This window comes from Entelurus aequoreus, linkage group LG17, assembly GCF_033978785.1.
Source record: "Entelurus aequoreus isolate RoL-2023_Sb linkage group LG17, RoL_Eaeq_v1.1, whole genome shotgun sequence".
In the NCBI taxonomy this organism is placed as follows: domain Eukaryota; kingdom Metazoa; phylum Chordata; class Actinopteri; order Syngnathiformes; family Syngnathidae; genus Entelurus; species Entelurus aequoreus.
This window is the reverse complement of record NC_084747.1, coordinates 5,528,686-5,554,738: the sequence shown is the minus strand read 5'-3', so window position 1 is coordinate 5,554,738 and position 26,053 is coordinate 5,528,686. Positions and strand designations below refer to the sequence as shown.

The following is a 26,053-nucleotide window of genomic DNA, read 5'->3' as shown; positions in this document are numbered from 1 at the left end:
CTTAATTTGAGAGAATCGCGCCGTTCTAAGCGGACACTTCTTACAGCGTTGGCGCAGCAGCTGCACACAGGCCGGCCCCCTTTTGTCCCGAGTGACTCACTGACTCTTTAATAGAACACAAGTCAGCAGGCTGACGTCATCGCACGGATTCAAGCAGGCGTGATAATGTTTTTCAACAACTTATTTATTCACATTTCATAGACGTCTTCTGATGGAACACCTAAAACATCACCGTGAAAGCAGACGGATGGTCAGCATGAGGGAGTATTAGGGTCACACAATAAATAATATTAAATAATAATATTTAAAAAAAATACAAAGCATATAGGAATTAAAGTGCCATGTGAGTGTCATTGAGTTGAATTTGAAAAAAATATATAATTTATCACTCGAAAAAGTAACAATATCTTAACCTGAAAAAAGATTGTACAAAAAATGAAATGAGTTAATAAAATAAAAATGTTTTAGAAGGAAAATACATTACATGTTACAAACAAAAAGTATTATTTCAGGAGCTGAAAGATGGAATATTATGAGAAAAATGTCACATTTTTAAGGAAAACAATCTGAATATTGCAAAAAACGTGAATGTTCATGTAAAAGAAAGAAAGTAGTTGCAATTTTATGAGAAAATGTAATATCACGACTTTCATTTAGTACCAATGATTGTCACACACACACTAGGTGTGGCGAAATTATTCTCTGCATTTGACCCATCACCCTTGATCACCCCCTGGGAGGTGAGGGGAGCAGTGAGCAGCAGCGGTGGCCGCGCCCGGGTATCATTTTTGGTGATTTAACCAACCCCAAATTCCAACCCTTGATGCTGAGTGTCAAGCAGGGAGGTAATGGGTCCCATTTTTATAGTCTTTGGTATGACTCGGCCGGGGTTTAGAACTCACAACCTACCAACCTCAGGGCGGACACTCTAACCACTAATGTTTGCGACAGAGAAATATCACATAATTACTACGAACAATGGGAGACCAGGCTTTCTGCTCCGTGGAACACTCTCCCTGACCACCTGAGGGCACCACAGACTGTGGATGCTTTTAAAAAAGGCTTGAAAGCCCTTCTTTTTAAAAAAGCCTTTTTTTTTTTAGATATATGCATACTAGTTATAGCTATGTGGCTGTTCTAGTTTTTTATTTATTTTTATTTTTTATTATCTTTATTTATTTATTTAAATACACTATAGCACTTTGAGATTGTTTACTCAATATAAAGTGCTTTTTACAAATAACATATATTTTTATTATTATTATTATAAATAAGTGATTATTGAGCTAAAACGTGGAATGTCACAACATTATGGAATTTGTACAATAAATAATTCAGAATATTGCAATAAAATATTTAAGCATTAGAGAGAAAATATTGCCACTTTTTATATTAAACAATTTCAGTTTTAATATTAGGACATGTAAATTAAATTGAGATACGCAATTTTGGAACAAAGAAATGAGGTGATAGGTGTAATAGAAGATTTAAAAATGTTGAAAAAACCCCCAAACATTTATACAAAAATAAAAATGTCAAAGAATATCGGAGAATAAATTTAATTTTATGAGAAACAAATTAAATTACTGTCATTTTATGAGAATAAAATCATATTGTTACGAAAATACGCTCAAAATGTGACAAGGAAAAAAAGTATAGAATAATAAAAGAATAAATATATTACAAATAATAATATTATTTTCTTAAGACACAAACAGTGAAAATAAAGTTAGTTTTGCTCGATGTTGTAGTTTTAATACAGAAAGTTTTGATGCACTAAGAATAAAGATGTCAACAAAAAAAAATGAATACAAATGACTTGACTAAAGTGATATTGTTGTTTTGTTGGAAAAAAAAAAAAAAAAACTTAACCAAAACCTTGTCAAAATAAAAAAGCAAAACAGAGCAAAAAAAAGTTGCAATCCAGGCAAAACTCTAAACGACATCAATTGTGAGGGGAAGATGCCAGGAATAAAGTTGTAGTGTTCAGAAAAATAAATCAGAATGTGGGTTTTATGAGCACTTTTCATATGTTATGCTTAAAAAGTAAAAAAAATAAAAAAAGTGATTTATTTATTTTTTCTCGTGTGACCCTCACACTCCTTGGAAATACACAAAGACATTTAGAGTGCATTGACATTGCTCCAAAACATAAAAGTTCCACAATCAGATATTTTTTTTTTTATATTTACACAAAGCAGATGTGCATATTTACACTTTGGTGAACCTGCATGTGACAACAGTCCTGTACTTTTCAATTAAAAAGCCTGACTTTTCCCCTAAACAATCTCATCACATGAACATGTCGCTCGTCTATACACCGCCAGGTTATAATTATAATCAGTTTACCACACATTTCCTTCATTGACGTGGCATTCGGGGCAACACGTGGATTAAAAGGAGAAAACAAATGTTGAAATGCACAGAAAGTCCAGCGAAGATGAATAGTTTGACATTTTAGACACAATACATCATTAGCTTGGTTAGCATAGCACAGACAGTTGGGATTAATGCAAAATAAAAACATAAATCCCAGTAAATGTCACTAAATTCAACTAAGAACCAGAAGAAATGCTTAAGAATGAATAAAAACACAATTTTGGACAGATCCTGAAAAGACGGACGTTTACCATCAATCATTAGCTTGGTTAGCATAGCACAGACCGGTAAAAGATGGTTGGGATTAACACAAAATTAAAAAAACTAATCCCAATAAATCGCAAAATTAAAGTAAAACTGTTTAAGAATGAATAAAATCACAATTTTGACACATCCTGAAAAGATGCACGTTTATCATCAATCATTAGCTCGGTTAGCATAGCACAAACCGGTAAAAAATGGTTGGGATTAACACAACATAATAAAAACCCAAATCCCAGTTAAAGTCGCAAAATTAAACTAAAACTGTTTAAGAATGAATAAAAACACAATTTTGCTACATCCTGAAAAGATGGACGTTTACCATCAATCATTAGCTCGGTTAGCATAGCACAGACCGGTAACAGATGGTTGGGATTAACACAAAATAAATAACAAACCCCAGTAAAAGTCACTAAATTCAACTAAAACTGTTTAAGGATGAATACAAACAGAATTTTGACACATCCTGAAAAGCAATAGCATCCATTATTAGTCGGGTTAGCTTAGCACGGAGCGGTAACAGCTGGTTGGGATTGATGTAAAACATATTAATACAAATAAAAAATCCTACATGTTCTCAGTAAAAGTCCATAAAGTCAACTAATAACCAGTAAACCTTTTTAAGAATGAAAAAATACCACATCCTAAAAAGATGGAGGCCATTTACCATGCATCGTTAGCTCAGTTAGCTTAGCACATAGCTGGTTGGGTTTAATGTAAATCTTTAAAAAAAAGTTAATTCAATTTAAGTCAACTAAGAACCAGTAGAAAATATTTAAAAAAGAATAAAATCACAAGATAATAGATCGGCTGCTATCATAGCCTTTCCACCCATTTGGTTTTGCTAATTTGCGACATGCTAAGCTACGTTGGCTGTGCATTCGTCTCACTCTCGGCGAGGAAGCAAACAAAGCAAATGTCAAACTGCTCACCTTTTTTTTTTCTTCTTCTCTTTTTTAGGACTCAAAGCAAAAGGTCAAGCAAGGCGATGATTTATGTATTTCTCATACAGAAACTGATGAACGGTTTCAAAACGCAGCACAAACCAAAGCAAAAGACACGTTGCATAGAACGCAGGACTAATAAATAGGAATAAGTTAAGAAATAAGTCTTGACGGTTGGTCATAAAACATTCTCCAGGCGTGGGAATAATTCGATGTGTTATCTCCACGCAAAACTGAAACATTCAATAGCATCGTCTTTAAAAAATCACCTGTGGGCTTAATCACGTCGTTGGCGCTCTGTTGCCAACGGAGACGCGACTCTTGACATTTTGCGGCGTGTTGAGAGGACAGATTCATTTGACATTTGCGCTGAAAGACACTCTGCTTGCCGTCCACGCCTACATTTTCCCGCGGTAAACGTTTTTTCCCCTCCTTCTCGCTCTCTCGCCGCGGCACCAGACAAAACCAATTATGCAATGCCCTCTTACCTTATCTTAGACGTGTCCTCATACACCATATCACCAAAAGTATTTGGCCACCTGCCTTGACTCACATATGAACTTGAAGTGCCATCCCATTCCTAACCCATAGAGTTCAATATGATGTCGGTCCACCTTTTGCAGCTATTACAGCTTCCACTCTTCTGGGAAGGCTGTCCACAATGTGGCGTACCTCTTCCCTCGGGGTTCCATGGACCACCAAGGAGAGACATGACTGGAGCAGTTTTGTCACTTTGTTTTATTTTTCAATAAACCTCAGTGCGGGTCGGGTCGCTTTTCAGCTCCTTCCTCTTCCAACTGCTCGCTCTTCCGGTCGCTTTTCAGCCGTCCCCGGCTTCGTCTGCCTCTCGCTCTTCCTCGCGCTTGCGCTCGTCATTCACCAGCGGCTCTCCAACTCCTCCTGCCCCTCTCCTCTCGGCCGCTGCCCTTTTACGCAGCGAGAGGTGATTGCACAACCGCGCCCAGGTGGGCCGTCTACGCACCTAGGGTTGGGTACCGAGTATCGAGTATCGATTGGAACCGGGACTAACTTTCCGATTCTCCCGGAATCGTTGAAAAGTTTAAATTTCGATTCCTCGTTGCGATACCCAGTCCGCCGACCGGAAAAAAAGAATAAGTCCGCCGACCGGAAGAAGAAGACGCTGAACACCAACGAAGAAGCGCCCACCGCCGGAAGTGTTAGCATAGCCGAGCCTATGTAGTCAAGCATGGATAGCGGGCGTCGGCGGTCGAAAGTGTGGCTTTACTTTACTAAAAAAAATGAAATATCGGCGAAATGTAACACGTGCGACAGGACTGTTTCGTGCTTAGGAGGGTACACGTCGAACATGATGAAGCACCTCCGAGTTCATGGAGTACATATAAATGCGTGTCCCGTCTTCGACGCGCTGCGCCGACCGTCCTCCGACGCCTCTTCCTCCGACGCCCAGCCTGGCACCTCGGTGACTGCACTGCAGTCCGAATCCGGTAAGTAAAACAATATATATGCAATAAATAATGTGTTTTGCGCCAACGTTGAGGCAGCTAACAAATTAGCCCGCATATTTTTTCATAGGCAATTTACAACCTGCTAGCCAGGCTCCGCGATGTGGGAAAATGTATTCATAATTTAATATATTTATATTCAAGTTCATAGATTTGATATTTATATTCTAGTTGAAAAAATTTATAGTAAAGTTCATAAAAAGTTAATAGAATTAAAATTGATGGAGAATGTCAGACTATTTAATTCAGAAAGACTGTAGGTTAGCTCGCTCATTTAAAATATCCTAATCTTTTTTTTGACCCTGCCTCTTAAAAGAATCGGAATCGTTCGAATTCAAACGATACCCAACCCTATACGCACCTGACGCTCGTCCCGGAGGCGGTCCCCGTCGTGCCCCGCCTCGCTGCAGGTCCGCCGGCCACGCCTCCTCACAAGGAATTTCCCACCATTCTTCCAAAAGCGCATTGGTGAGGTCACACGCTGATGTTGGTGGAGAAGGCCTGGCTCTCAAGTCTCCGTTCTAATTCATCCCAAAGGTGTTCTATCGGGTTCAGGTCAGGACTCTGTGCAGGCCAGTCAAGTTCATCCACTCCAGACTCTGCCGTCCATGTCTTTATGGACCTTGCTTTGTGCACTGGTGCACAGTCACGTTGGAAGAGGAAGCGGCCCCGCTCCAAACTGTTCCCACAAGGTTGGGAGCATGGAATTGTCCAACATGTTGTGGAATCCTGGCGCATTCAAAGTTCCTTTCACTGGAACTAAGGGTTCCAAGCCCAACTCTTGAAAAATAACCCCACACCATAATTCATCCACTGCCCCCTCTCTGTCAGTTTATGCGGCCAACCACTTGGTGGCTGAGTTGCTGTTGTTCCCAAACTCTTCCATTTTCTTATAATAAAGTCGACAGTTGACTTTGGAATATTTAGGAGCGAGGAGATTTCCCGACTGGATTTGTTGCACAGGTGGCATCCTATGACAGTTCCACACCTGAGAGCTCCTTTCACAAATGTTTGTAGAAACAGTCTCCATGCCTAAGTGCTTGATTTTATAGTGAATAGGACACCTGATTCTCATCATTTGGATGGGTGGCCAGATACTTTTGGCAACATAGTGTAGCATATACCACACTTTGGACTTCGTCTAGTCAAGTGGAGATCAAAACCAGTAGGAGTCTTGTCATCTCATGGCGATTGTGACTGTTCTTTTCTTGCTTGAACCAACAGTAATCCATGGAATTTAAACAATAAAAAAATCGGAATATTTTGAAGAGGATTTGACCTTTGGTTCGAGTCTATGCAAGTCGGTCGACATAAACGGGACCCGCAATGGATTCAAAACAAATAGATTCTTCTACAATCCCTGAAAGACTGAAGACCGTCACCCCATGAGCTTTCCAATGGAGTGTTGAGGTACAACATATGACCAAATATGGTCACGTGATGTGAAGGACAGTCTGGGGCCAACAACAAAAGGGTCTCACCCCCTGCCCGGGACCCTCGCGTCCAAGCCTTCCCCTTCCCGTCCTAATGTCTGCTCCTTCTGATACCTCGGCGCTGGGTCCCAAAGACGGAGTTCCAGGAGGAGCTGCGACTGAAGCTCCTGTAGGAGCAGCAGGAAGTGGAGGAGCTGCGACCGCGGCTCCTGCTGCGCTCCAGGCTGCGGACGAACCTGCGACCGCGCGAGAAGAGGCTGCTCCAGGACGTGGTGCTGCTGCAGGTGGAGGGACTGCGGCGGAAGTAAGGGACGGGCCTCTTCCTGGCACTGGGGGAGGAGAAGCAAACATAATCTAGTCCAGTGGTTCTCAAACTTTTTTCCACCAAATACCACCTCCTCCGAAAATCGCCATAATGATCAACTTTAAAATACAGTAGCGTAGTAGGCCTGAATATTCATCAAAACAAGGCAGAGGTTTTTTTTTGACAAGTGAAGTTGTCACATTGTGTAAATGGTAAATAAAAACAGAATACAATGACCCTTTTCAACTTATATTCAATTGAATAGACTGCAAAGACAAGATATTTAACATTCGAACTGGAAAACTTTGCTATTTTTTTGCAAATATTAGCTCATTTGGAATTTGATGCCTGCAGCATGTTTCAAAAAAGCTGGCACACGTGGCAAAAAAAGACTGAGAAAGTTGAGGAATGCTCATCAAACACTTATTTGGAACATCCCACAGGTGAACAGGCTAAGTGGGAACAGGTGGGTGCCATGATTGGGTATAAAAGCAGCTTCCATGAAATGCTCAGTCATTCACAAACAAGGACGGGGGCGAGGGTCACCACTTTGTCAACAAATGCGGGAGCAAATCGTCGAAAAAGTTCAAGAACAACATTTCTCAACCAGCTATTGCAAGGAATTTAGGGATTTCACCATCTACGGCAGGAGTCACCAAGCTTTTTGAAACCAAGAGCTACTTCTTGGGTACTGATTAATGCGAAGGGCTACCAATTTGATACACACTTGAATAAATTGCCAGAAATAGCCAATTTGCTCAATTTACCTTTAACTCTATGTTATTATTAATAATTAATGATATTTACACTTAATTGAACGGTTTAAAAGAGGAGAAAACACGAAAAAAAATTACAATTAAATTTTGAAACATAGTTTATCTTCAATTTCGACTCTTTAAAATTCAAAATTCAACCGAAAAAAAGAAGAGAAAAACTAGCTAATTCGAATGTTTTTGAAAAAATTAAAAAAATAATTTATGGAACATCATTAGTAATTTTTCCTGATTAAGATTAATTTTAGAATTTTGATGACATGTTTTAAATAGGTTAAAATCCAATCTGCACTTTGTTAGAATATATAACAAATTGGACCAAGCTATATTTCTAACAAAGACAAATCATTATTTCTTCTAGATTTTCCAGAACAAAAATTTTAAAAGAAATTCAAGAGTTTGAAATAAGATTTAAATTTGATTCTACAGATTTTCTAGATTTGCCTGAATAATTTTGTTTGAATTTTAATCATAATAAGTTTGAAGAAATATTTCACAAATATTCTTTGTCGAAAAAACAGAAGCTAAAATGAAGAATTAAATTAAAATGTATTTATTATTCTTTACAGTAAAAAAAAAAATAATTCACTTGAACATTGATTCAAGTTGTCAGGAAAGAAGAGGAAGGAATTTAAAAGGTAAAAAGGTATATGTGTTTAAAAATCCTAAAATCATTTTTAAGGTTGTATTTTTTCTCTAAAATTGTCTTTCTGAAAGTTATAAGAAACAAAGTAAAACAATTAATTAATTTATTTGAACAAGTGAAGACCAAGTCTTTAAAATATTTTCTTGGATTTTCAAATTCTACTTGAGTTTTGTCTCTCTTAGAATTAAAAATGTCAGGCAAAGCGAGACCAGCTTGCTAGTAAATAAATAAAATTTAAAAAATAGAGGCAGCTCTCTGGTAAGTGCTGCTATTTGAGCTATTTTTAGAACAGGCCAGCGGGCTACTCATCTGGTCCTTACGGGCTACCTGGTGCCCGCGGGCACCGCGTTGGTGACCCCTGATCTAGGGTCTGTAATACAAACCCCGTTTCCATATGAGTTGGGAAATTGTGTTAGATGTAAATATAAACGGAATACAATGATTTGCAAATCATTTTCAACCCATATTCAGTTGAATATGCCACAAAGACGACATATTTCATGTTCAAACTGATAAACATATTTTTTTTTTGCAAATAATCATTAACTTTATAATTTGATGCCAGCAACACGTGACAAAGAAGTTGGGAAAGGTGGCAATAAATACTGATAAAGTTGAGGAATGCTCATCAAACACTTATTTGGAACATCCCACAGGTGAACAGGGTAATTGGGTATAAAAGCAGCTTCCATGAAATGCTCAGTCATTCACAAACAAGGACGGGGGCGAGGGTCACCACTTTGTCAACAAATGCGTGAGCAAATCGTCGAAAAAGTTTAAGAACAACATTTCTCAACCAGCTATTGCAAGGAATTTAGGGATTTCACCATCTACGCTCCGTAATATCATCAAAATGTTCAGAGAATGTGGAGAAATCACTGCACGTAAGCAGCGAGGCTGAAAACCAACATTGAATGCCTGTGACCTTCGATTCCTCAGGCGGTACTGCGTCAAAAAGCGACATCAGTGCGTAAAGGATATCACCACATGGTCTCAGGAACACTTCAGAAAACCACTGTCGGTAACTACAGTTGGTCGCTATATCTTTAAGTGCAATTTAAACCTCTACTATGCAAAGCCAAAGCCATTTAACAACAACACCCAGAAACCACGTCGGCTTCGCTGGGCCCGAACTCATCTAAGATGGACTGATGCAAAGTGGAAAAGTGTTCTGTGGTCTGACGAGTCCACATTTCAAATTGTTTTTTGGAAACTGTGGACGTCATGTCCTCTGGAACAAAGAGGAAAAGAACCATCCGGATTGTTCTAGGCGCAAAGCTCAGAAGCCAGCATCTGTGATGGTATGGGGGTGTATTAGTGCCCAAGGGACAAGCGGTAGAAAATGGATGGATGGATGGATGGATGGATGGTATGACTCAGCCGGGGTTTGAACTCACAACCTACCGATCTCAGGGCGGACATTTGGGTGTACCACCAACTTTTGGTAGAGAGAACATGCAAACTCCACACAGCATCCATCCATCTATCCATTTTCTACCGCTTGTCCCTTTTGGGTTTGCGGGGGGTGCTGGAGCCTATCTCAGCTGCATTCGGGCAGAAGGCGGGGTACACCCTGGACAAGTCGCCACCTCATCACAGGGCCAACACAGATAGACAGACAACATTCACACTCACATTCACACACTAGGGACCGTTTAGTGTTGCCAATCAACCTATCCCCAGGTGCATGTCTTTGGAGGTGGGAGGGGCCTATCCCCAGGAGCATGTCTTTGGAGGTGGGAGGGGCCTATCCCCAGGTGCATGTTTTTGGCGGTGGGAGGAAGCCGGAGTACCCGGAGGGAACCCACGCAGTCACGGGGAGAACATGCAAACTCCACACAGCATCATCTCTTCAATTACCTCGTGATTCGACGCGCCTCCAGATGGCTCGGCGAGTCCTTCCTCCTCTTCCTCATCGGAGAGTAGAATTCGCGTCTCCGTCGCTTCCTGCTGGACTTGTGCGTGACGTCCGTCTCTCTGGAACTGGACGTCCGCCGCCTCGATCGCGACCTGCGAGGCAGACGGGTGAAAAATGTTGTCGCCTCCGTGACAGGACCGCGGTTCCCCCGGCGATGGTCGGTTGGTGGCTTTGGTCAAGCTCACCTGTCGTGGCTGTATCTGGAGTAGCTTCCCCTGGAGCTGCTGCTGCTCACGCTGCCTCGCCGCCTCCGAGCCGGAGAATAACTCGGCAAACGCGAGTAGGACCTGCAACGAAGGAGCGAGCCTTAAGATCTAGAAGATTTCCAAAGTGTCATTCCGTGTAATTCACACCTAACAGACGACAAGCTTCGAGAGTGGCGTCCCGAGTATCTGGAGCTGCCGGATGATCTGCACCTTTTCCTTCTACTCCTCTTCTTCTTCTTCTTCTTCCTCCCTCGGCTCCGTGACCTTCCGGAAGACTCGCTCGCCTCATGGGAGCAGCCGGAAGTCTCAGAAGATCTCATGACGTCAACCCGACATCCCAACATGACGTGTTCTCTGTGAAGGAAACATTTGTTGGAATGATAAAGTGAGGCTCTTCAAGCAGTTTTTTCTTATGGCGCCCTTGGCTCACTCCAAGGGTGCCATGAGTACATATTTGAATAGACATCGGATCTGAGAGGGCCGCGGTCACCCTGACATTATTCGTTGTCGAGGCTTTGATCAAGTCTAACAGGGTGTGCCAGATTTACGTTGGTAAACCTCACTCCCGACAACTCCAAGAACTAGCTGGGTTACACAAGGACCTACAAGACAACTGCTTCCAAACAGTCCAAACTGTCCTCAACTGCCATCTTGGGATTCCGAAGTTTGACACCTTTCAACACATTCCGCAAGATAAAACCCACGACGTGAGGTACAGGTCCAACGAAATTTAGGTTGCTTCCCTAAGGTGCTTTGCATTAAAAAATAAGAAGAAACCACACAATATACAAAAACAACACAATATACACAATATGCAATATGGCCTAAGACCACTCTAAGAGGCAATGTAAAAAAAAACGAGACAGTAAAAAGTATAAAGTGACTAGTGAACTGACTAGAGAGGAGTAATGCTGGTTCCCAGTGTGCTGAGGGGTGGGAGTCAGTATTTCCTACCTCCTATGCTGTGCAGGCATTTTATTTTAGATTAAATATGTAAATAAATATGATAAATATTGTCCAGTTGGCGTGTAATCGCTGATTGCACAGCCCCGGATCGTGATTGACCGGTGGCTTCCTCATGTTGCACGTGAGGGAGTTTTTATTTATTTATTTTATTTTATTTTTTCTATTTTATTTTATTTTTTATTTATTTATTTTTTTAAATTTATTTTATTTTATTTTATTTTTTTAAATTTTTTTTGATGGACTCATGCAAAGTGGAAAACTGTTCTGTGGTCTGACGAGACCACATTTCAAATTGTTTTTGGAAATATTCGATATCGTGTCAAAGGGGAAGCGAACCATCCAGACTGTTATCGACGCAAAGTTGAAAAGCCAGCATGCGTGATGGTATGGGGGTGCATTAGTGCCCAAGGCATAGGTAACTTACACATCTGTGAAGGCACCATTAATGCTGAAAGGTACATACAGGTTTTGGAACAACATATGCTGCCATCTAAGCGCCGTCTTTTTCATGGACGCCCCTGCTTATTTCAGCAAGACAATGCCAAGCCACATTCAGCACGTGTTAAAACAGCGTGGCTTCGTAAAAAAAGAGTGCGGGTACTTTCCTGGCCCGCCTGCAGTCCAGACCTGTCTCCCATGGAAAATGTGTGGCGCATTATGAAGCGTAAAATACGACAGCGGAGACCCCCGGACTGTTGAACGACTGAAGCTCTACATAAAACAAGAATGGGAAAGAATTCCACTTTCAAAGCTTCAACAATTAGTTTCCTCAGTTCCCAATCGTTTATTGAGTGTTGTTAAAAGAAAAGGTGATGTAACACAGTGGTGAACATGCCCTTTCCCAACTACATTGGCACGTGTTGCAGCCATGAAATTCTAAGTTAATTATTATTTGCAAAAAACAAATACGTTTATGAGTTTGAACATCAAATATGTTGTCTTTGTAGTGCATTCAATTGAATATGGGTTGAAAAGGATTTGCAAATCATTGTATTCCGTTTATATTTACATCTAACACAATTTCCCAACTCTTAGGGAAACAGGGTTTGTAGGTTGAAAAGGATTTGAAAATCATAGTATTCTCGATTTATTTACGATTTGCACAACGTGGCAACTTCACTGGTTTTGGGGTTTGTAAAATATGTCGATTTCACACAGGATTCAATATCGGAGGTGGCATCCCTCAAGGCTCAATCCTTCGCCCCAACCAGTTCCCCATGAACATGCAATGTAGTGCCACTTTACCTCAAGCTGTCGTCCCTGCAGGTTTTGCACAGCGAGGCGTAGCTCGTCACAGAGTTCCCTGAGTCGGAGACGTCGTCCTTGTCAGCGAACTGCATCTTCCCGGGCGAGGCGGCACGCCGACGCTCCGCGCTCTTGCCGTCGGCGGCAGTTTTGCAGGAAGGCGGCGACGAGGTGTCGTTGCCCGAGTCATAATCGTGCGCACCGCCGCCGTGACGGGATGTCGTCCCCTCTAAAAGCTTTGACGACAAACTCTGTAAACAAACAAAGAGGCCGGGGATTAAAAAGCGAACGCGATCTCGTGACAGAACCTGCTAGCTGTTTTAACACCACTGAGAAATCATCCCATTCCACCCTCATATGTATCCCCGTGAAAACTGAAGCAATTTTTGTTTCATTTAATCTCGGGAGCTCAAACCCTGACAAGATAAGAAACATGCAAATCTGAGGCATGCAGGTAAACACAAAAAAGAAAAGTCTAAACTCACTGAAGTGTCAGGAAAAAGACTGAGATCTGAGAAAAGTGGCTCTAAACTAAAACACAATCATATGAAAAACAACACATAGAGGTTGCGTGAAAAAAAACATCTACTGGCTCTAGTTCTACGGCAGAAAGGGAAAGAGGAGCCCCCGTTGTCGCTCAGATTGGACAAACATGACATAAAAATGGCTTGTATGTAAGCACAGAAAGAAGGCAGCAGTGTAAGTAAAAGAGCCTTCATGGCTGTGCCTCCTGCTATCAGCCTGCAGAGCCTACATGAACATCCCTCAATCTGCGGACAGCATCCACTTACCAATCAAGATTTCCTCCTTAAGTAGGGAAGGTGTAAGAAAAAGGGGGCAACATAAGTGCATCATTAGAGTCGTCAATTGCAAGAAAAAGACAATAACTCAGAGCCACTTTGACTTTTTTTTTGGAGTGGGAGACGTCCCGGAGTATTGCGTTCAAAAGTGGCGCTCCACGACCCTTTTACCGCCATTGGGTCTTGGAGTCTTTCTCATTCACACTTTAAGGAAAGTATGTCCTTGTGTTGCCCAATCAGAACACTGGCATGCATTTTTTCCGCTCATACTTACCGTCATCACCCCGATTTGTACGCTGTGGAATTTGGGTCGTGCTTATTTTATCACTGGACTGTGGCGACCCCTATGGGAGACGTGCTAGTAGTGATGGGTAAGCTCACTGGCTGTGTTGACGCTGCACTGATATTGTGTCGGTGTTTCATAACGGTGCCATCTGCTGGATTAAAAAAGTCCCTACATTTGACCTGCAAATACAATTAATAGCTTTGTGCTTTTTTTCCCCTAACGAATAGCTTTGCAGAAATATGAAACACGCTACACTGGTACTCGGATTTTGTCACTCGTGGGCCGAAAGAAGTGCTTACTGATAAACACATATTGGCGCTTCCCGGTTAATTGACGCAGCAGCTGTCTCGGTCACATGTTTTCTCATCAACGTTTCTTGGGAAAATATATTTTGTTTCTGTAACGTTTAACCCAGAGGTCAACAACCCAAAATGTTGAAAGAGCCATATTGGACCGAAAATACAAAAAACAAATCTGTCTGGAGACGCAAAAAGTTAAAAGCCTTATATAAGTGTTATAATAAAGGTAACACATTAAGTGAGTGTCTCAGAGGGGCCTCCGAGGACAAAGCTACGAACAATGGGAGACCGGGCTTTCTGCTCCGCCGCTCCCAGTCTGTGGAACGCTCTCCCTGACCACCTGAGGGCACCACAGACTGTGGATGCTTTTAAAAAAGGCTTAAAAACCCTTATTTTATAAAAAAAGCCTTTTTTTAGATTTATGCATACTAGTTTTAGCTATTTTGCTGTTCTAGTTTTTATTTGTTTTAATTTTTATTATCTTTTTATTTCTATTTTTTTTAATACACTGTAGCACAATGAGGTTGTTTACGCAATGTAAAGAGCATTTTACAAATAAAATCTATTATTATTATTATTATTATTTGATAACGCCTAGAAATTACTGGCTTAAAACTGCCAAAGGTATAAATGTGTGTGTCCAAGTTAAAGAAACTGTCTTCTTCTAATGGATTTATTACAATCTTTGCATGCTGGGTAACGTTTGCTGTGGTCTGGAACAACATGGCAATCAGAAATGCAGCCAATATTACATACAGATAATGTGTCATGAGACATACAAATCTAAAATACCGTATTTTTTGGAGTATAAGTCGCTCTGGAGTATAAGTCGCACCGGCCGAAAATGCATAATAAAGAAGGAAAAAAACATATATAAGTCACACTGGAGTATAAGTCGCATTTTTTGGGGACATTTATTTGATAAAACCCAACACCAAGAATAGACATTTGAAAGGCAATCAAAAATAAATAAAGAATAGTGAACAACAGGCTGAATAAGTGTACGTTTTATGACGCATAAATAACCAACTGAGAACGTGCCTGGTATGTTAACGTAACATATTATGGTAAGAGTCATTCAAATAACTATAACATATAGAACATGCTATACGTTTACCAAACAATCTGTCACTCCTAATCGCTAAATCCCATGAAATCTTATACGTCTAGTCTCTTACGTGAATGAGCTAAATAATATTATTTGATATTTTACGGTAATGTGTTAATAATTCCACACATAAGTCGCTCCTGAGTATGAGTCGCACCCCCGGCCAAACTATGAAAAAAACTGCGACTTATAGTCCGAAAAATACGGTAAATACACAAGAGGACATACGTAAACATTAAATGAGCTCAAATATAGCTACAAACGAGGCATAATGATGCAATGTGTATACACAGCTAGCCTAAATAGCACGTTAGCATGGATTATTAGCACGCCACGCAAGTCAGTAACATCAACAAAGCTCACCTTGGTGCATTCACGCACAGCATAAAAGGTTTGGTGGACAAAATGAGACAAAGAAGGAGTGGCATAAAACACGTCTTTCTGTGGCAGCAACTGAGAAAGTTGTACAGGTAAAACCAACTACGGTGAGTTCAAGGACCTCCAAAATTAGTAGGACAAAACGGCGCTGAACAACAAACACAAACATATTAAACAGTGGGCTTTCTAACAATTAGGAAGGTTTGTGTCATGTTTGTCTTCCTACAGAAACATTATTCAATCAATCAATCAATGTTTATTTATATAGCCCTAAATCACAAGTGTCTCAAAGGGCTGTACAAGCCACAACGACAACAAATATATGTTTGCCCCATCTATTTCCATTTTTGAAAAATTGCTCCAGGGAGCCACTAGGGCGGTGCTAAAGAGCCGCGGGTTGCTGACCCCTGGTTTAACCCATGGCTACATGCTAACATAAGTAACACAAGTTAATGATTGCTTTATGCGGACAATTGGTTGACATTTCGCTCGACAGCGGCCGTCTTTTTTTTAACCGATCTTGCTCAAATTTGACACATACGTGCTTGTCAGGCCCCGAAAGGTGTGTGCCAAATTTCAGTTACGGCGGGTGTTTGGTAGAGCTTTGTGAGAAATTTCAAGTCAATCGGTCTTATAGGGTTTATTATTAACAGAAGAATAATAGCACGGGCAACACATCAAGGGACACTTTTTCCACCCTTTTTGTGTGCAGCGATACAGGAGTAGAAGAGTTAGCTGACACATAAATATACAATCATTAAAACATCAGCCTGCATATTGTTATATGACAGTGGTTAACTTCTTTTTACACATTTATGACATGTCTATTGTTAAAACGTCTCGTGATCCTTTTTTATTTCCATTTTCTCCTATAACAAATGCCAACTCACGCTAACTCATATATACACTGCAAAAAGTCAGTGTTCAAAAACAAGAAAAAATAATACAAAAATGAGGGGTATTTTATTTGAACTAAGCAAAATTATCTGCCAATAGAACAAGAAAATTTGGCTTGTCAAGACTTTCCAAAGCAAGTAAAATTAGCTAACCTCAATGAACCCAAAGATACCTTAAAATAAGTATATTCTCACTAATAACAAGTGCACTTTTCTTGGTAGGAAAAAAAAGAGACCTTTTTGCTCAATATGTTGAAAAATATTCTTAAATGAAGTAAATGCTAGTGCCATTATCTTGACATAATGATATGCGCTCGGCATTACATTTCTTGAAACCAGCAAACTTATACTAAAAACTAGTTTATTGTTCTTAATGGAAAGGCAACAAGGCAACCGCTTGTTACTCTCGTCGTGGTCTAAAAATGCATTTTTCCATAAATAACATGACATCATCGTGCCAAGTGCGTGCTCTTTCAGTCAATTAGTGCGCATATGTACAGCCCGGCCCCCGGCCAAAAATTTTTTAATTGTAATTTTGAGGAATTTATTTGAATGTGCATGAACTATTTCTGTTCAAAATTGTTTGAAATGTCTCATGTTAAATGTTTAAATATTAACTGTCAGTTTACTGTACTGTGCCAACTGTACTACTATATGAGTACGTCTTTTCTATTGTTTCATTGGAAATAAAACAGCAAAGTCCATTTGGCTGTCATCCGTTTTAATTATGAGACACAATTGTGTCAAAATCATGATTTTTTTTTTCATGCTTGAAATAAGAAATTGTTACTCTAAAAAAGTAGTTTTATACTTGTGAGTGTTGATGACACAGCTTTGCAGCAGTTGATATTCTAGTTTCAAGCATGTTCTACTCAATATAGGTCATCAAATCTCAGCAACAAGCTGTAATATTTTACTGAGATCATTTAGGACCAAAACCCTTAAAACAAGTAAAACACTCTAACATAAAATCTGCTTAGTGAGAAGAATTATCTTATCAGACAGAAAATAAGCAAATAGCATGCTTATTTGAGATATTTAATCTTACTTAGATTACAGTTTTTGCAGTGTATATATATATATATAAGGTTTATTTGAAATAGGGACATATACAGAAACCTAGACATCTGACAGTTATCCAATGTATGCATCATAGTGTTTGTAGCCAAAGCTAATTTACAACACTTGTCCCCAACAACAACAACAACAACACAGATCCAACATCATTAAAATAGGAAAATAAAAAGAATAAGGCAAAGATGAGTCGATAATAATGATAATAGTAATAATACAGACAAAGTGCAAACTAGATAAAAAACAATAACAATAAGAACACAGACAAAGTGCAGACTAGTTAAAAAACAATTAGTAAAAATTAGTAAAAACTAAACATGGGAACACGATTGTGGCTCAATTAGCCACAATTTTGTTAGTTTTTTGAGAGTGACAAGTGCAGGTATACTTTTCAAAGTGTCAGCTAGAGAGTTCCATAGTTGTGCTCCTTTTATTGAAAAAAGGCCGTCTGGGCAAAAGATGTAGAATTTAACTCTGAATAAAAAATTCAGAGTCATAGGTGACTCTGAATTACATTTGTGCTTAAGTGCTCTTATTCGTCCAATCAGAGCTTGCAAATCAATGCCGCTGATTCAGCACTAGTAAAGCCGCTTATTTGAGGATATTCAGGCTAAGGCGCAATTCAACCTATTGGATTTTCATTAAAACCTTGTTTTTCACGCCGCGTAATTACAAACATCCATCTCTGCAATTAGCAAAGTCGAAGGGAAATAAGAGCGAATCAGAATTTCGGGGTTAAGTTTGTCGGCCGGAAGCTGTCAATCATTCAATCAATTAAGCATTCAGGCTAATTGTCTTTTCTGACTGCCACTAATAACGCATAATTTGGGTATTCAATTACAGCCACTTGGTCTCTTTTCCTTGGCGCCGGTCCAGTCCACTTCATGTTTACACTGATTCCAAACCGGTCCATAATTAGCATCCATGATGGCAGGGCGGTCGAATAAACGTTTTAATGACTGAATGGTGCCCATTAGGACTTCAGGTACCAAATATGGGTTCTTGCTTATAAAGCACTACACAAAAAAACTAAGGCATCTTTTTTCATAGGCATCCGTTCCAAACTTGATCTGAGGACCCGTCTGCCAGCATCTATGGGATGTTCTGTACGAGCCCAGGCCGTCTCCATCAAATATGGATGAACTAATCATCTCCGAGCACACCCCGCGTGGACTTATACGACCGCCGGAGAAGACCCATTCGGACGGGTCCCTAATCTTCTGCCAAAATGATTTCTGTCTGGGTGTGTTGGCGTTTTATGGCACATATTTCTACATCGCCGACGACGTCGAGCTCCAGCTTTTAGGTCTGGAAACTATCCAAACATGAACTATTCTCATTACTGTTGTATATAACTTGAACACTATTATTATAAACCAATATACAGTGCAGGCCAAAAGTTTGGACACACCTTCTCATTCAATGCGTTTTCTTTGTTTTCATGACTATTTACATTGTAGATTCCCACTGAAGGCATCAAAACTATGAATGAACACATGTGGAGACTTGAAATAACTGAAAACAATGTTTTATATTCTAGTTTATTTAAAATAGCCACCCTTTGGGACCTCCCCCAACCCAACACCCTCGACGCAAATCCCATAGGGGTGATGGAAGGATGGTCAGCGCCGAGAGCTGCGGCCTACCACCATGACCTCGCACTCCCTTCCCTCTGTTGCTAGATATCTCGAGATGTACGTTGCAATATGTATATATGCTTTGCTATGGAGGTTTTTTCCCACTCATCCTTCCCCAGCGTTTTACCTTTTTCCCCATCTTTTACGGGGCGCCTTGTGGCGACCCATCAGCGTTCCTGTTCTGTAACCCTGTACACTGTTTGTTTGTCTAATCTTGAACGGGTTTGTGCTGAAAACAAAGTTTCTTTGTATTTGTGCAATGACAATAAAGACCTATCTATCTATCTATCTATCTATCTATCTATCTATCTATCTATCTATCTATCTATCTATCTATCTATCTATCTATCTATCTATGCTCTGATTACTTTTTCGCACACTCTTGGCATTCTCTTGATGAGCTTCAAGAGGTAGTCACCAGAATGGATTAAGCAAAGAAATCAAACAATGTAATGATATGATCCACTTAACCTCTAAAGGCCTTAGTGGCCACATGCGTGGACAGCACCTTTTAGCTCTTATTTCCAAAATTGTGTACACTACTGAATTGGGGTCTTATGGCCGCTTATGTGGACACTTATACTGCCATCTGGTGGTGTCAGAAGAGTATAACATACAATGGAATTTGAAAAAAAAAAAAGTGTAAAAATAAGAATTAGCATGTCACTACACATGAAGTACACGTTTGTGTACTTATGGACTAACTACATCATATCAAAAGATGATTTTTAGTTTTTATTCTAATTAGGGTCCAATTAGCCTAAATAGCAAAGATAAATAAAAAAAATCATGTAAACAAACAGCTTGGGCCTGAAGAGGTTAAAGAAACTCTTCAAACTTAAAGTGTTTACAAAGTACAAAGAAGAAGAACCATGATAAACATTCTGAATTTATTTCATCCATCCATTCATTTTCAAGATGATCTTACTCATCTCACCATATGAAATATAACTTACTTCACCAATTATCCATCCATCCATTTTCTACCGCTTGTCCCTTTTTGGGGTGGCGGGGGGTGCTGGAGCCTATCACAGCTGCATTCGGGCGGAAGGCGGGGTACACCCTTGACAAGTCGCCACCTCACTTCACCAATTATTATTGATCTATTTATACATTTTATTGTCATTACTTACGGAGTACATTGTGAATAAATCGAGAACGGGAAGTGAACAAAAGTTTTAGCAACTGCTATGTAAAGGAAAAGGGGTGGGATTAAATAAGCTCTGCTTCTTCCTACTCCTTTTCGAACATGTTGAATAGAGGAACTGGAAATTGTGATGGATTAAGGCTCCGGTCTCTTCGGAGGCCTTGGGTTCGAATCCCACCGCAGCCACCAATGTAGGCGAGTGTCCTGGGTTCGCCTTAACTGTGTACTTATCTAATGAGATGATAAACGGGAGACATTAGTATGAGGGGCCGTTAGGGACATTATTCAGAATGACCTCTTACATACACTACTGAAATGCTCTCACATAAACAACTGAAATGTTTTTCTCTCACACACACTACTGAAACACTCTTATACACACTTCTGAAACACTCTTATACACACTACTGAAGAAACACTCTTATACACACTACTGAAACACTATTATACACACTACTGAAACACTATTATACACACTACTGAAACACTATTATACACACTACTGAAACACTCTTATACACACTACTGAAACACTATTATACACACTACTGAAACACTATTATACACACTACTGAAACACTCTTATACACACTACTGAAACACTCTTATACACACTACTGAAACACTATTATACACACTACTGAAACACTATTATACACACTACTGAAACACTATTATACACACTACTGAAACACTCTTATACACACTACTGAAACACTCTTATACACACTACTGAAACACTATTATACACACTACTGAAACACTCTTATACACACTACTGAAACACTATTATACACACTACTGAAACACTCTTATACACACTACTGAAACACTCTTATACACACTACTGAAACACTATTATACACACTACTGAAACACTCTTATACACACTACTGAAACACTGTTATACACACTACTGAAACACTATTATACACACTACTGAAACACTCTTATACACAATACTGAAACACTATTATACACACTACTGAAACACTCTTATACACACTACTGAAACACTATTATACACACTACTGAAACACTATTATACACACTACTGAAACACTCTTATACACACTACTGAAACACTCTTATACACACTACTGAAACACTATTATACACACTACTGAAACACTCTTATACACACTACTGAAACACTATTATACACACTACTGAAACACTATTATACACACTACTGAAACACTCTTATACACACTACTGAAACACTCTTATACACACTACTGAAACACTATTATACACACTACTGAAACACTATTATACACACTACTGAAACACTCTTATACACACTACTGAAACACTATTATACACACTACTGAAACACTCTTATACACACTACTGAAACACTATTATACACACTACTGAAACACTATTATACACACTACTGAAACACTATTATACACACTACTGAAACACTCTTATACACACTACTGAAACACTATTATACACACTACTGAAACACTATTATACACACTACTGAAACACTCTTATACACACTACTGAAACACTATTATACACACTACTGAAACATTCTTATACACACTACTGAAACACTATTATACACACTACTGAAACACTCTTATACACACTATTATACACACTACTGAAACACTCTGATACACACTACTGAAACACTCTTATACACACTACTGAAACACTCTTATACACACTACTGAAATGCTCTCACATAAACAACTGAAATGTTTTTCTCACACACACACACACTACTGAAACACTCTGATACACACTACTGAAACACTCTTATACACACTACTGAAACACTCTTATACACACTACTGAAATGCTCTCACATAAACAACTGAAAAGTTTTTCTCACACACACACTACTGAAACACTCTGATACACACTACTGAAACACTCTTATACACACTACTGAAACACTCTTATACACACTACTGAAATGCTCTCACATAAACAACTGAAATGTTTTTCTCTCACACACACTACTTAAACACTCTTATACACACTTCTGAAACACTCTTATACACACTACTGAAACACTCTTATACACACTACTGAAACACTATTATACACACTACTGAAACACTCTTATACACACTACTGAAACACTATTATACACACTACTGAAACACTATTATACACACTACTGAAACACTCTTATACACACTACTGAAACACTATTATACACACTACTGAAACACTCTTATACACACTACTGAAACACTATTATACACACTACTGAAACACTATTATACACACTACTGAAACACTCTTATACACACTACTGAAACACCATTATACACACTACTGAAACACTCTTATACACACTACTGAAACACTCTTATACACACTACTGAAACACTATTATACACACTACTGAAACACTATTATACACACTACTGAAACACTCTTATACACACTACTGAAACACTATTATACACACTACTGAAACACTATTATACACACTACTGAAACACTATTATACACACTACTGAAACACTATTATACACACTACTGAAACACTCTTATACACACTACTGAAACACTATTATACACACTACTGAAACACTATTATACACACTACTGAAACACTCTTATACACACTACTGAAACACTATTATACACACTACTGAAACACTCTTATACACACTACTGAAACACTATTATACACACTACTGAAACACTATTATACACACTACTGAAACACTCTTATACACACTACTGAAACACTATTATACACACTACTGAAACACTCTTATACACACTACTGAAACACTATTATACACACTACTGAAACACTCTTATACACACTACTGAAACACTATTATACACACTACTGAAACACTCTTATACACACTACTGAAACACTATTATACACACTACTGAAACACTCTGATACACACTACTGAAACACTCTTATACACACTACTGAAACACTCTTATACACACTACTGAAATGCTCTCACATAAACAACTGAAATGTTTTTCTCACACACACACTACTGAAACACTCTGATACACACTACTGAAACACTCTTATACACACTACTGAAACACTCTTATACACACTACTGAAATGCTCTCACATAAAAAACTGAAATGTTTTTCTCACACACACACACTACTGAAACACTCTGATACACACTACTGAAACACTCTTATACACACTACTGAAACACTCTTATACACACTACTGAAATGCTCTCACATAAACAACTGAAAAGTTTTTCTCACACACACACTACTGAAACACTCTGATACACACTACTGAAACACTCTTATACACACTACTGAAACACTCTTATACACACTACTGAAATGCTCTCACATAAACAACTGAAAAGTTTTTCTCACACACACACTACTGAAACACTCTGATACACACTACTGAAACACTCTTATACACACTACTGAAACACTCTTATACACACTACTGAAATGCTCTTACATACACTACTGAAATGCTCTCACATATGTAAGAGGTAATTCTGAATAATGTCCCTAACGGCCCCTCATACAATAGAGCAGGTCCGGTAGCCACCGCTTCTTTAATGTTAACTTCACACACACATCCTACGTCACAGCCCTACAGCAACTCTGGAGGGACAAAACTCCTCCTCCTTACCTAACACACTCCGGTAACTTGGGACACCCTGAACTGTTTGTTACAGTATCATGTTGTATGCATGCATGTTCCAAATAAACTCACAACTCAACTGAACTCAACCTGAAATGGTTTTCACTTCGCGGGTGTGCTTGAAGCTCATGGAGAGAATGCCAAGAGTGTGCAAAGCAGTGAACAGAGCAAAGGGTGGCTATTCTTTTGAAGAAACTAGAATATAAAACACGTTTTCAGTTATTTCACCTTTTTTTTTTGTTAAGTACATAACTCCTCATGTGTTCATTCATAGTTTTGATGCCTTCAGTGACAATCTACAATGTAAATAGTCATGAAAATGAAGAAAACGCATTGAATGAGAAGGTGTGTCCAAACTTTTGGTCTGTACTGTATGTAAAATATTCGTCTAATACCCTATAACAATTACTAAATATTTTAAAAATATAATACAAATAAGTGAATAGCTCTTGGATAACGCAGACTAAAACTGAGAATGATTTTCCAATTTTTTTAATGCCTATTTCATTGTGCAGGTGTGCCTAATGAAGTGTCCAATCCCATATGTTCCATTATACATGTACACATTTTCCGAAGAGTACTTACGCCGCCGGTGGAGAGGACCGATGGATATTTTGCCGCTGTTTTTACTGATTTGTGCACCAGCACGCCATTGGTCCCATCATGGGCGAGCGCCATGCGTCCCGGCGTCTGACGGGACTCACTTTTTTCCACAAAGTGTCTGACAAGAAGAGAAGAAACCAAACATACGTCAGAAATCATTAAAGTTCACAGTTCCAGTAACTGTTCAAAACTGTGTATAATGTTACAGTGGGCAAACATATTAAATATACTTTCTAAATAAAACCTCTGCCTAAGTTTGAGAACCACTGATATAGAGGATCTTTGACTGGCATTTGTTGTAAAAAGCCCTTAAAAACAGCAGCACTCCTCACTCGAAATAGAGGATCTTTGACAATGTTTTTTTTCTAGTAGTAGCTCAAAAACAGTAGCGAGTTGCTGTCATACAGAATACCTCAGTCTTGCATTTTTGACAATAAGTCCTCACGAACAGCAGAGTGCTCCTGTCACATAAAGAATCTTTGACAACGGTAAGTTCTTAAAAAAAGCAGAGAACATCTGTCACATAGAGGATCTTTGACCAAAATTGTTGTAGTACGTCGCTCCTATCATATATGCGGGCTCCATCGAGTGATATGCCAAAGAACCACTTAATTACATATTTAAACACAGTGTTACTGTTCAAACTGTGTATAATGTTACAGTGGCCAAACATATTAAATACTCTTGTTAAATAAAACCGCTGCCTTGTTTTTAATGAACACATAGGCCCATAGAGGATCTTTGACTGGCATTTGTTGTAAAAAGCCCTTAAAAACAGCAGTGCTCCTGTCTTGACATAGAGGATCTTTGACAATGTTTTTTTTTCTAGTAGTAGCTCAAAAACAGTAGCGAGTTGCTGTCATATATAACATCACATGTGTCACATGAAGAATCTTTGACAATGGCAAGTTCTTAAAAAAAAAGCAGAGAACATCCGTCACATAGAGGATCTTTGACTAAAATTGTTGTAGTACGTCCTCAAAAACAGCAATGAGCTCCTATCATATAAGCAGGCTCCACCTTGTGATATGCCAAAGAACCACTTAATTAAATATTTAAACACAGTATTACTGTTCAAACTGTGTATAATGTTAAATAAACTTTAACTCTTGTTAAAGAAAACATCTGCCTTGTTTTTTGATGAACACATAGGCCTATAGAGGATCTTTGACTGGCATTTGTTGTATAAAGCCCTTAAAAACAGCAGCACTCCTCACTCGAAATAGAGGATCTTTGACAATGTTTTTTTCTAGTAGTAGCTCAAAAACAGTAGCGAGTTGCTGTCATATAGAAAACCTCAGTCTTGCATTTTTGGCAATAACTCCTCACGAACAGCAGAGTGCTCCTGTCACATAAAGAATCTTTGACAATGGTAAGTTCTTAAAAAAAGCAGAGAACATCCGTCATATAGAGGATCTTTGACTAAAATTGTTGTAGTACGTCGCTCCTATCATATACACAGGCTTCATCTAGTGATATGTCAAAGAACCACTTAATTACATATTTAAACACAGTGTTACTGTTCAAACTGTGTATAATGTTACAGTGGCCAAACATATTAAATACTCTTGTTAAATAAAATCTCTGCCTTGTTTTTTAATGAACACATAGGCCCATAGAGGATCTTTGACT

The 26,053-nt window shown here is 39.0% G+C and overlaps 1 protein-coding gene across 1 annotated transcript in view; it reads right to left on the bottom strand.

Moving 5' to 3' along the window:
- Positions 1 to 1,743: 1,743 nt before the first annotated feature.
- Positions 1,744 to 26,053, bottom strand: part of LOC133632191 (serine/arginine repetitive matrix protein 4-like) — a 131,032-nt gene continuing 106,722 nt past the window's right edge. The window contains exons 8-13 of the mRNA XM_062024475.1: positions 24,404 to 24,539; positions 12,560 to 12,810; positions 10,496 to 10,702; positions 10,328 to 10,429; positions 10,085 to 10,234; positions 1,744 to 6,830 (exon numbers count right to left, since the gene is read on the bottom strand). Coding sequence (XP_061880459.1) covers positions 6,593 to 6,830; positions 10,085 to 10,234; positions 10,328 to 10,429; positions 10,496 to 10,702; positions 12,560 to 12,810; positions 24,404 to 24,539 — 1,084 coding nt within the window. The 3' untranslated portion in view covers positions 1,744 to 6,592. The remainder of the gene's footprint in view (positions 6,831 to 10,084; positions 10,235 to 10,327; positions 10,430 to 10,495; positions 10,703 to 12,559; positions 12,811 to 24,403; positions 24,540 to 26,053) is intronic.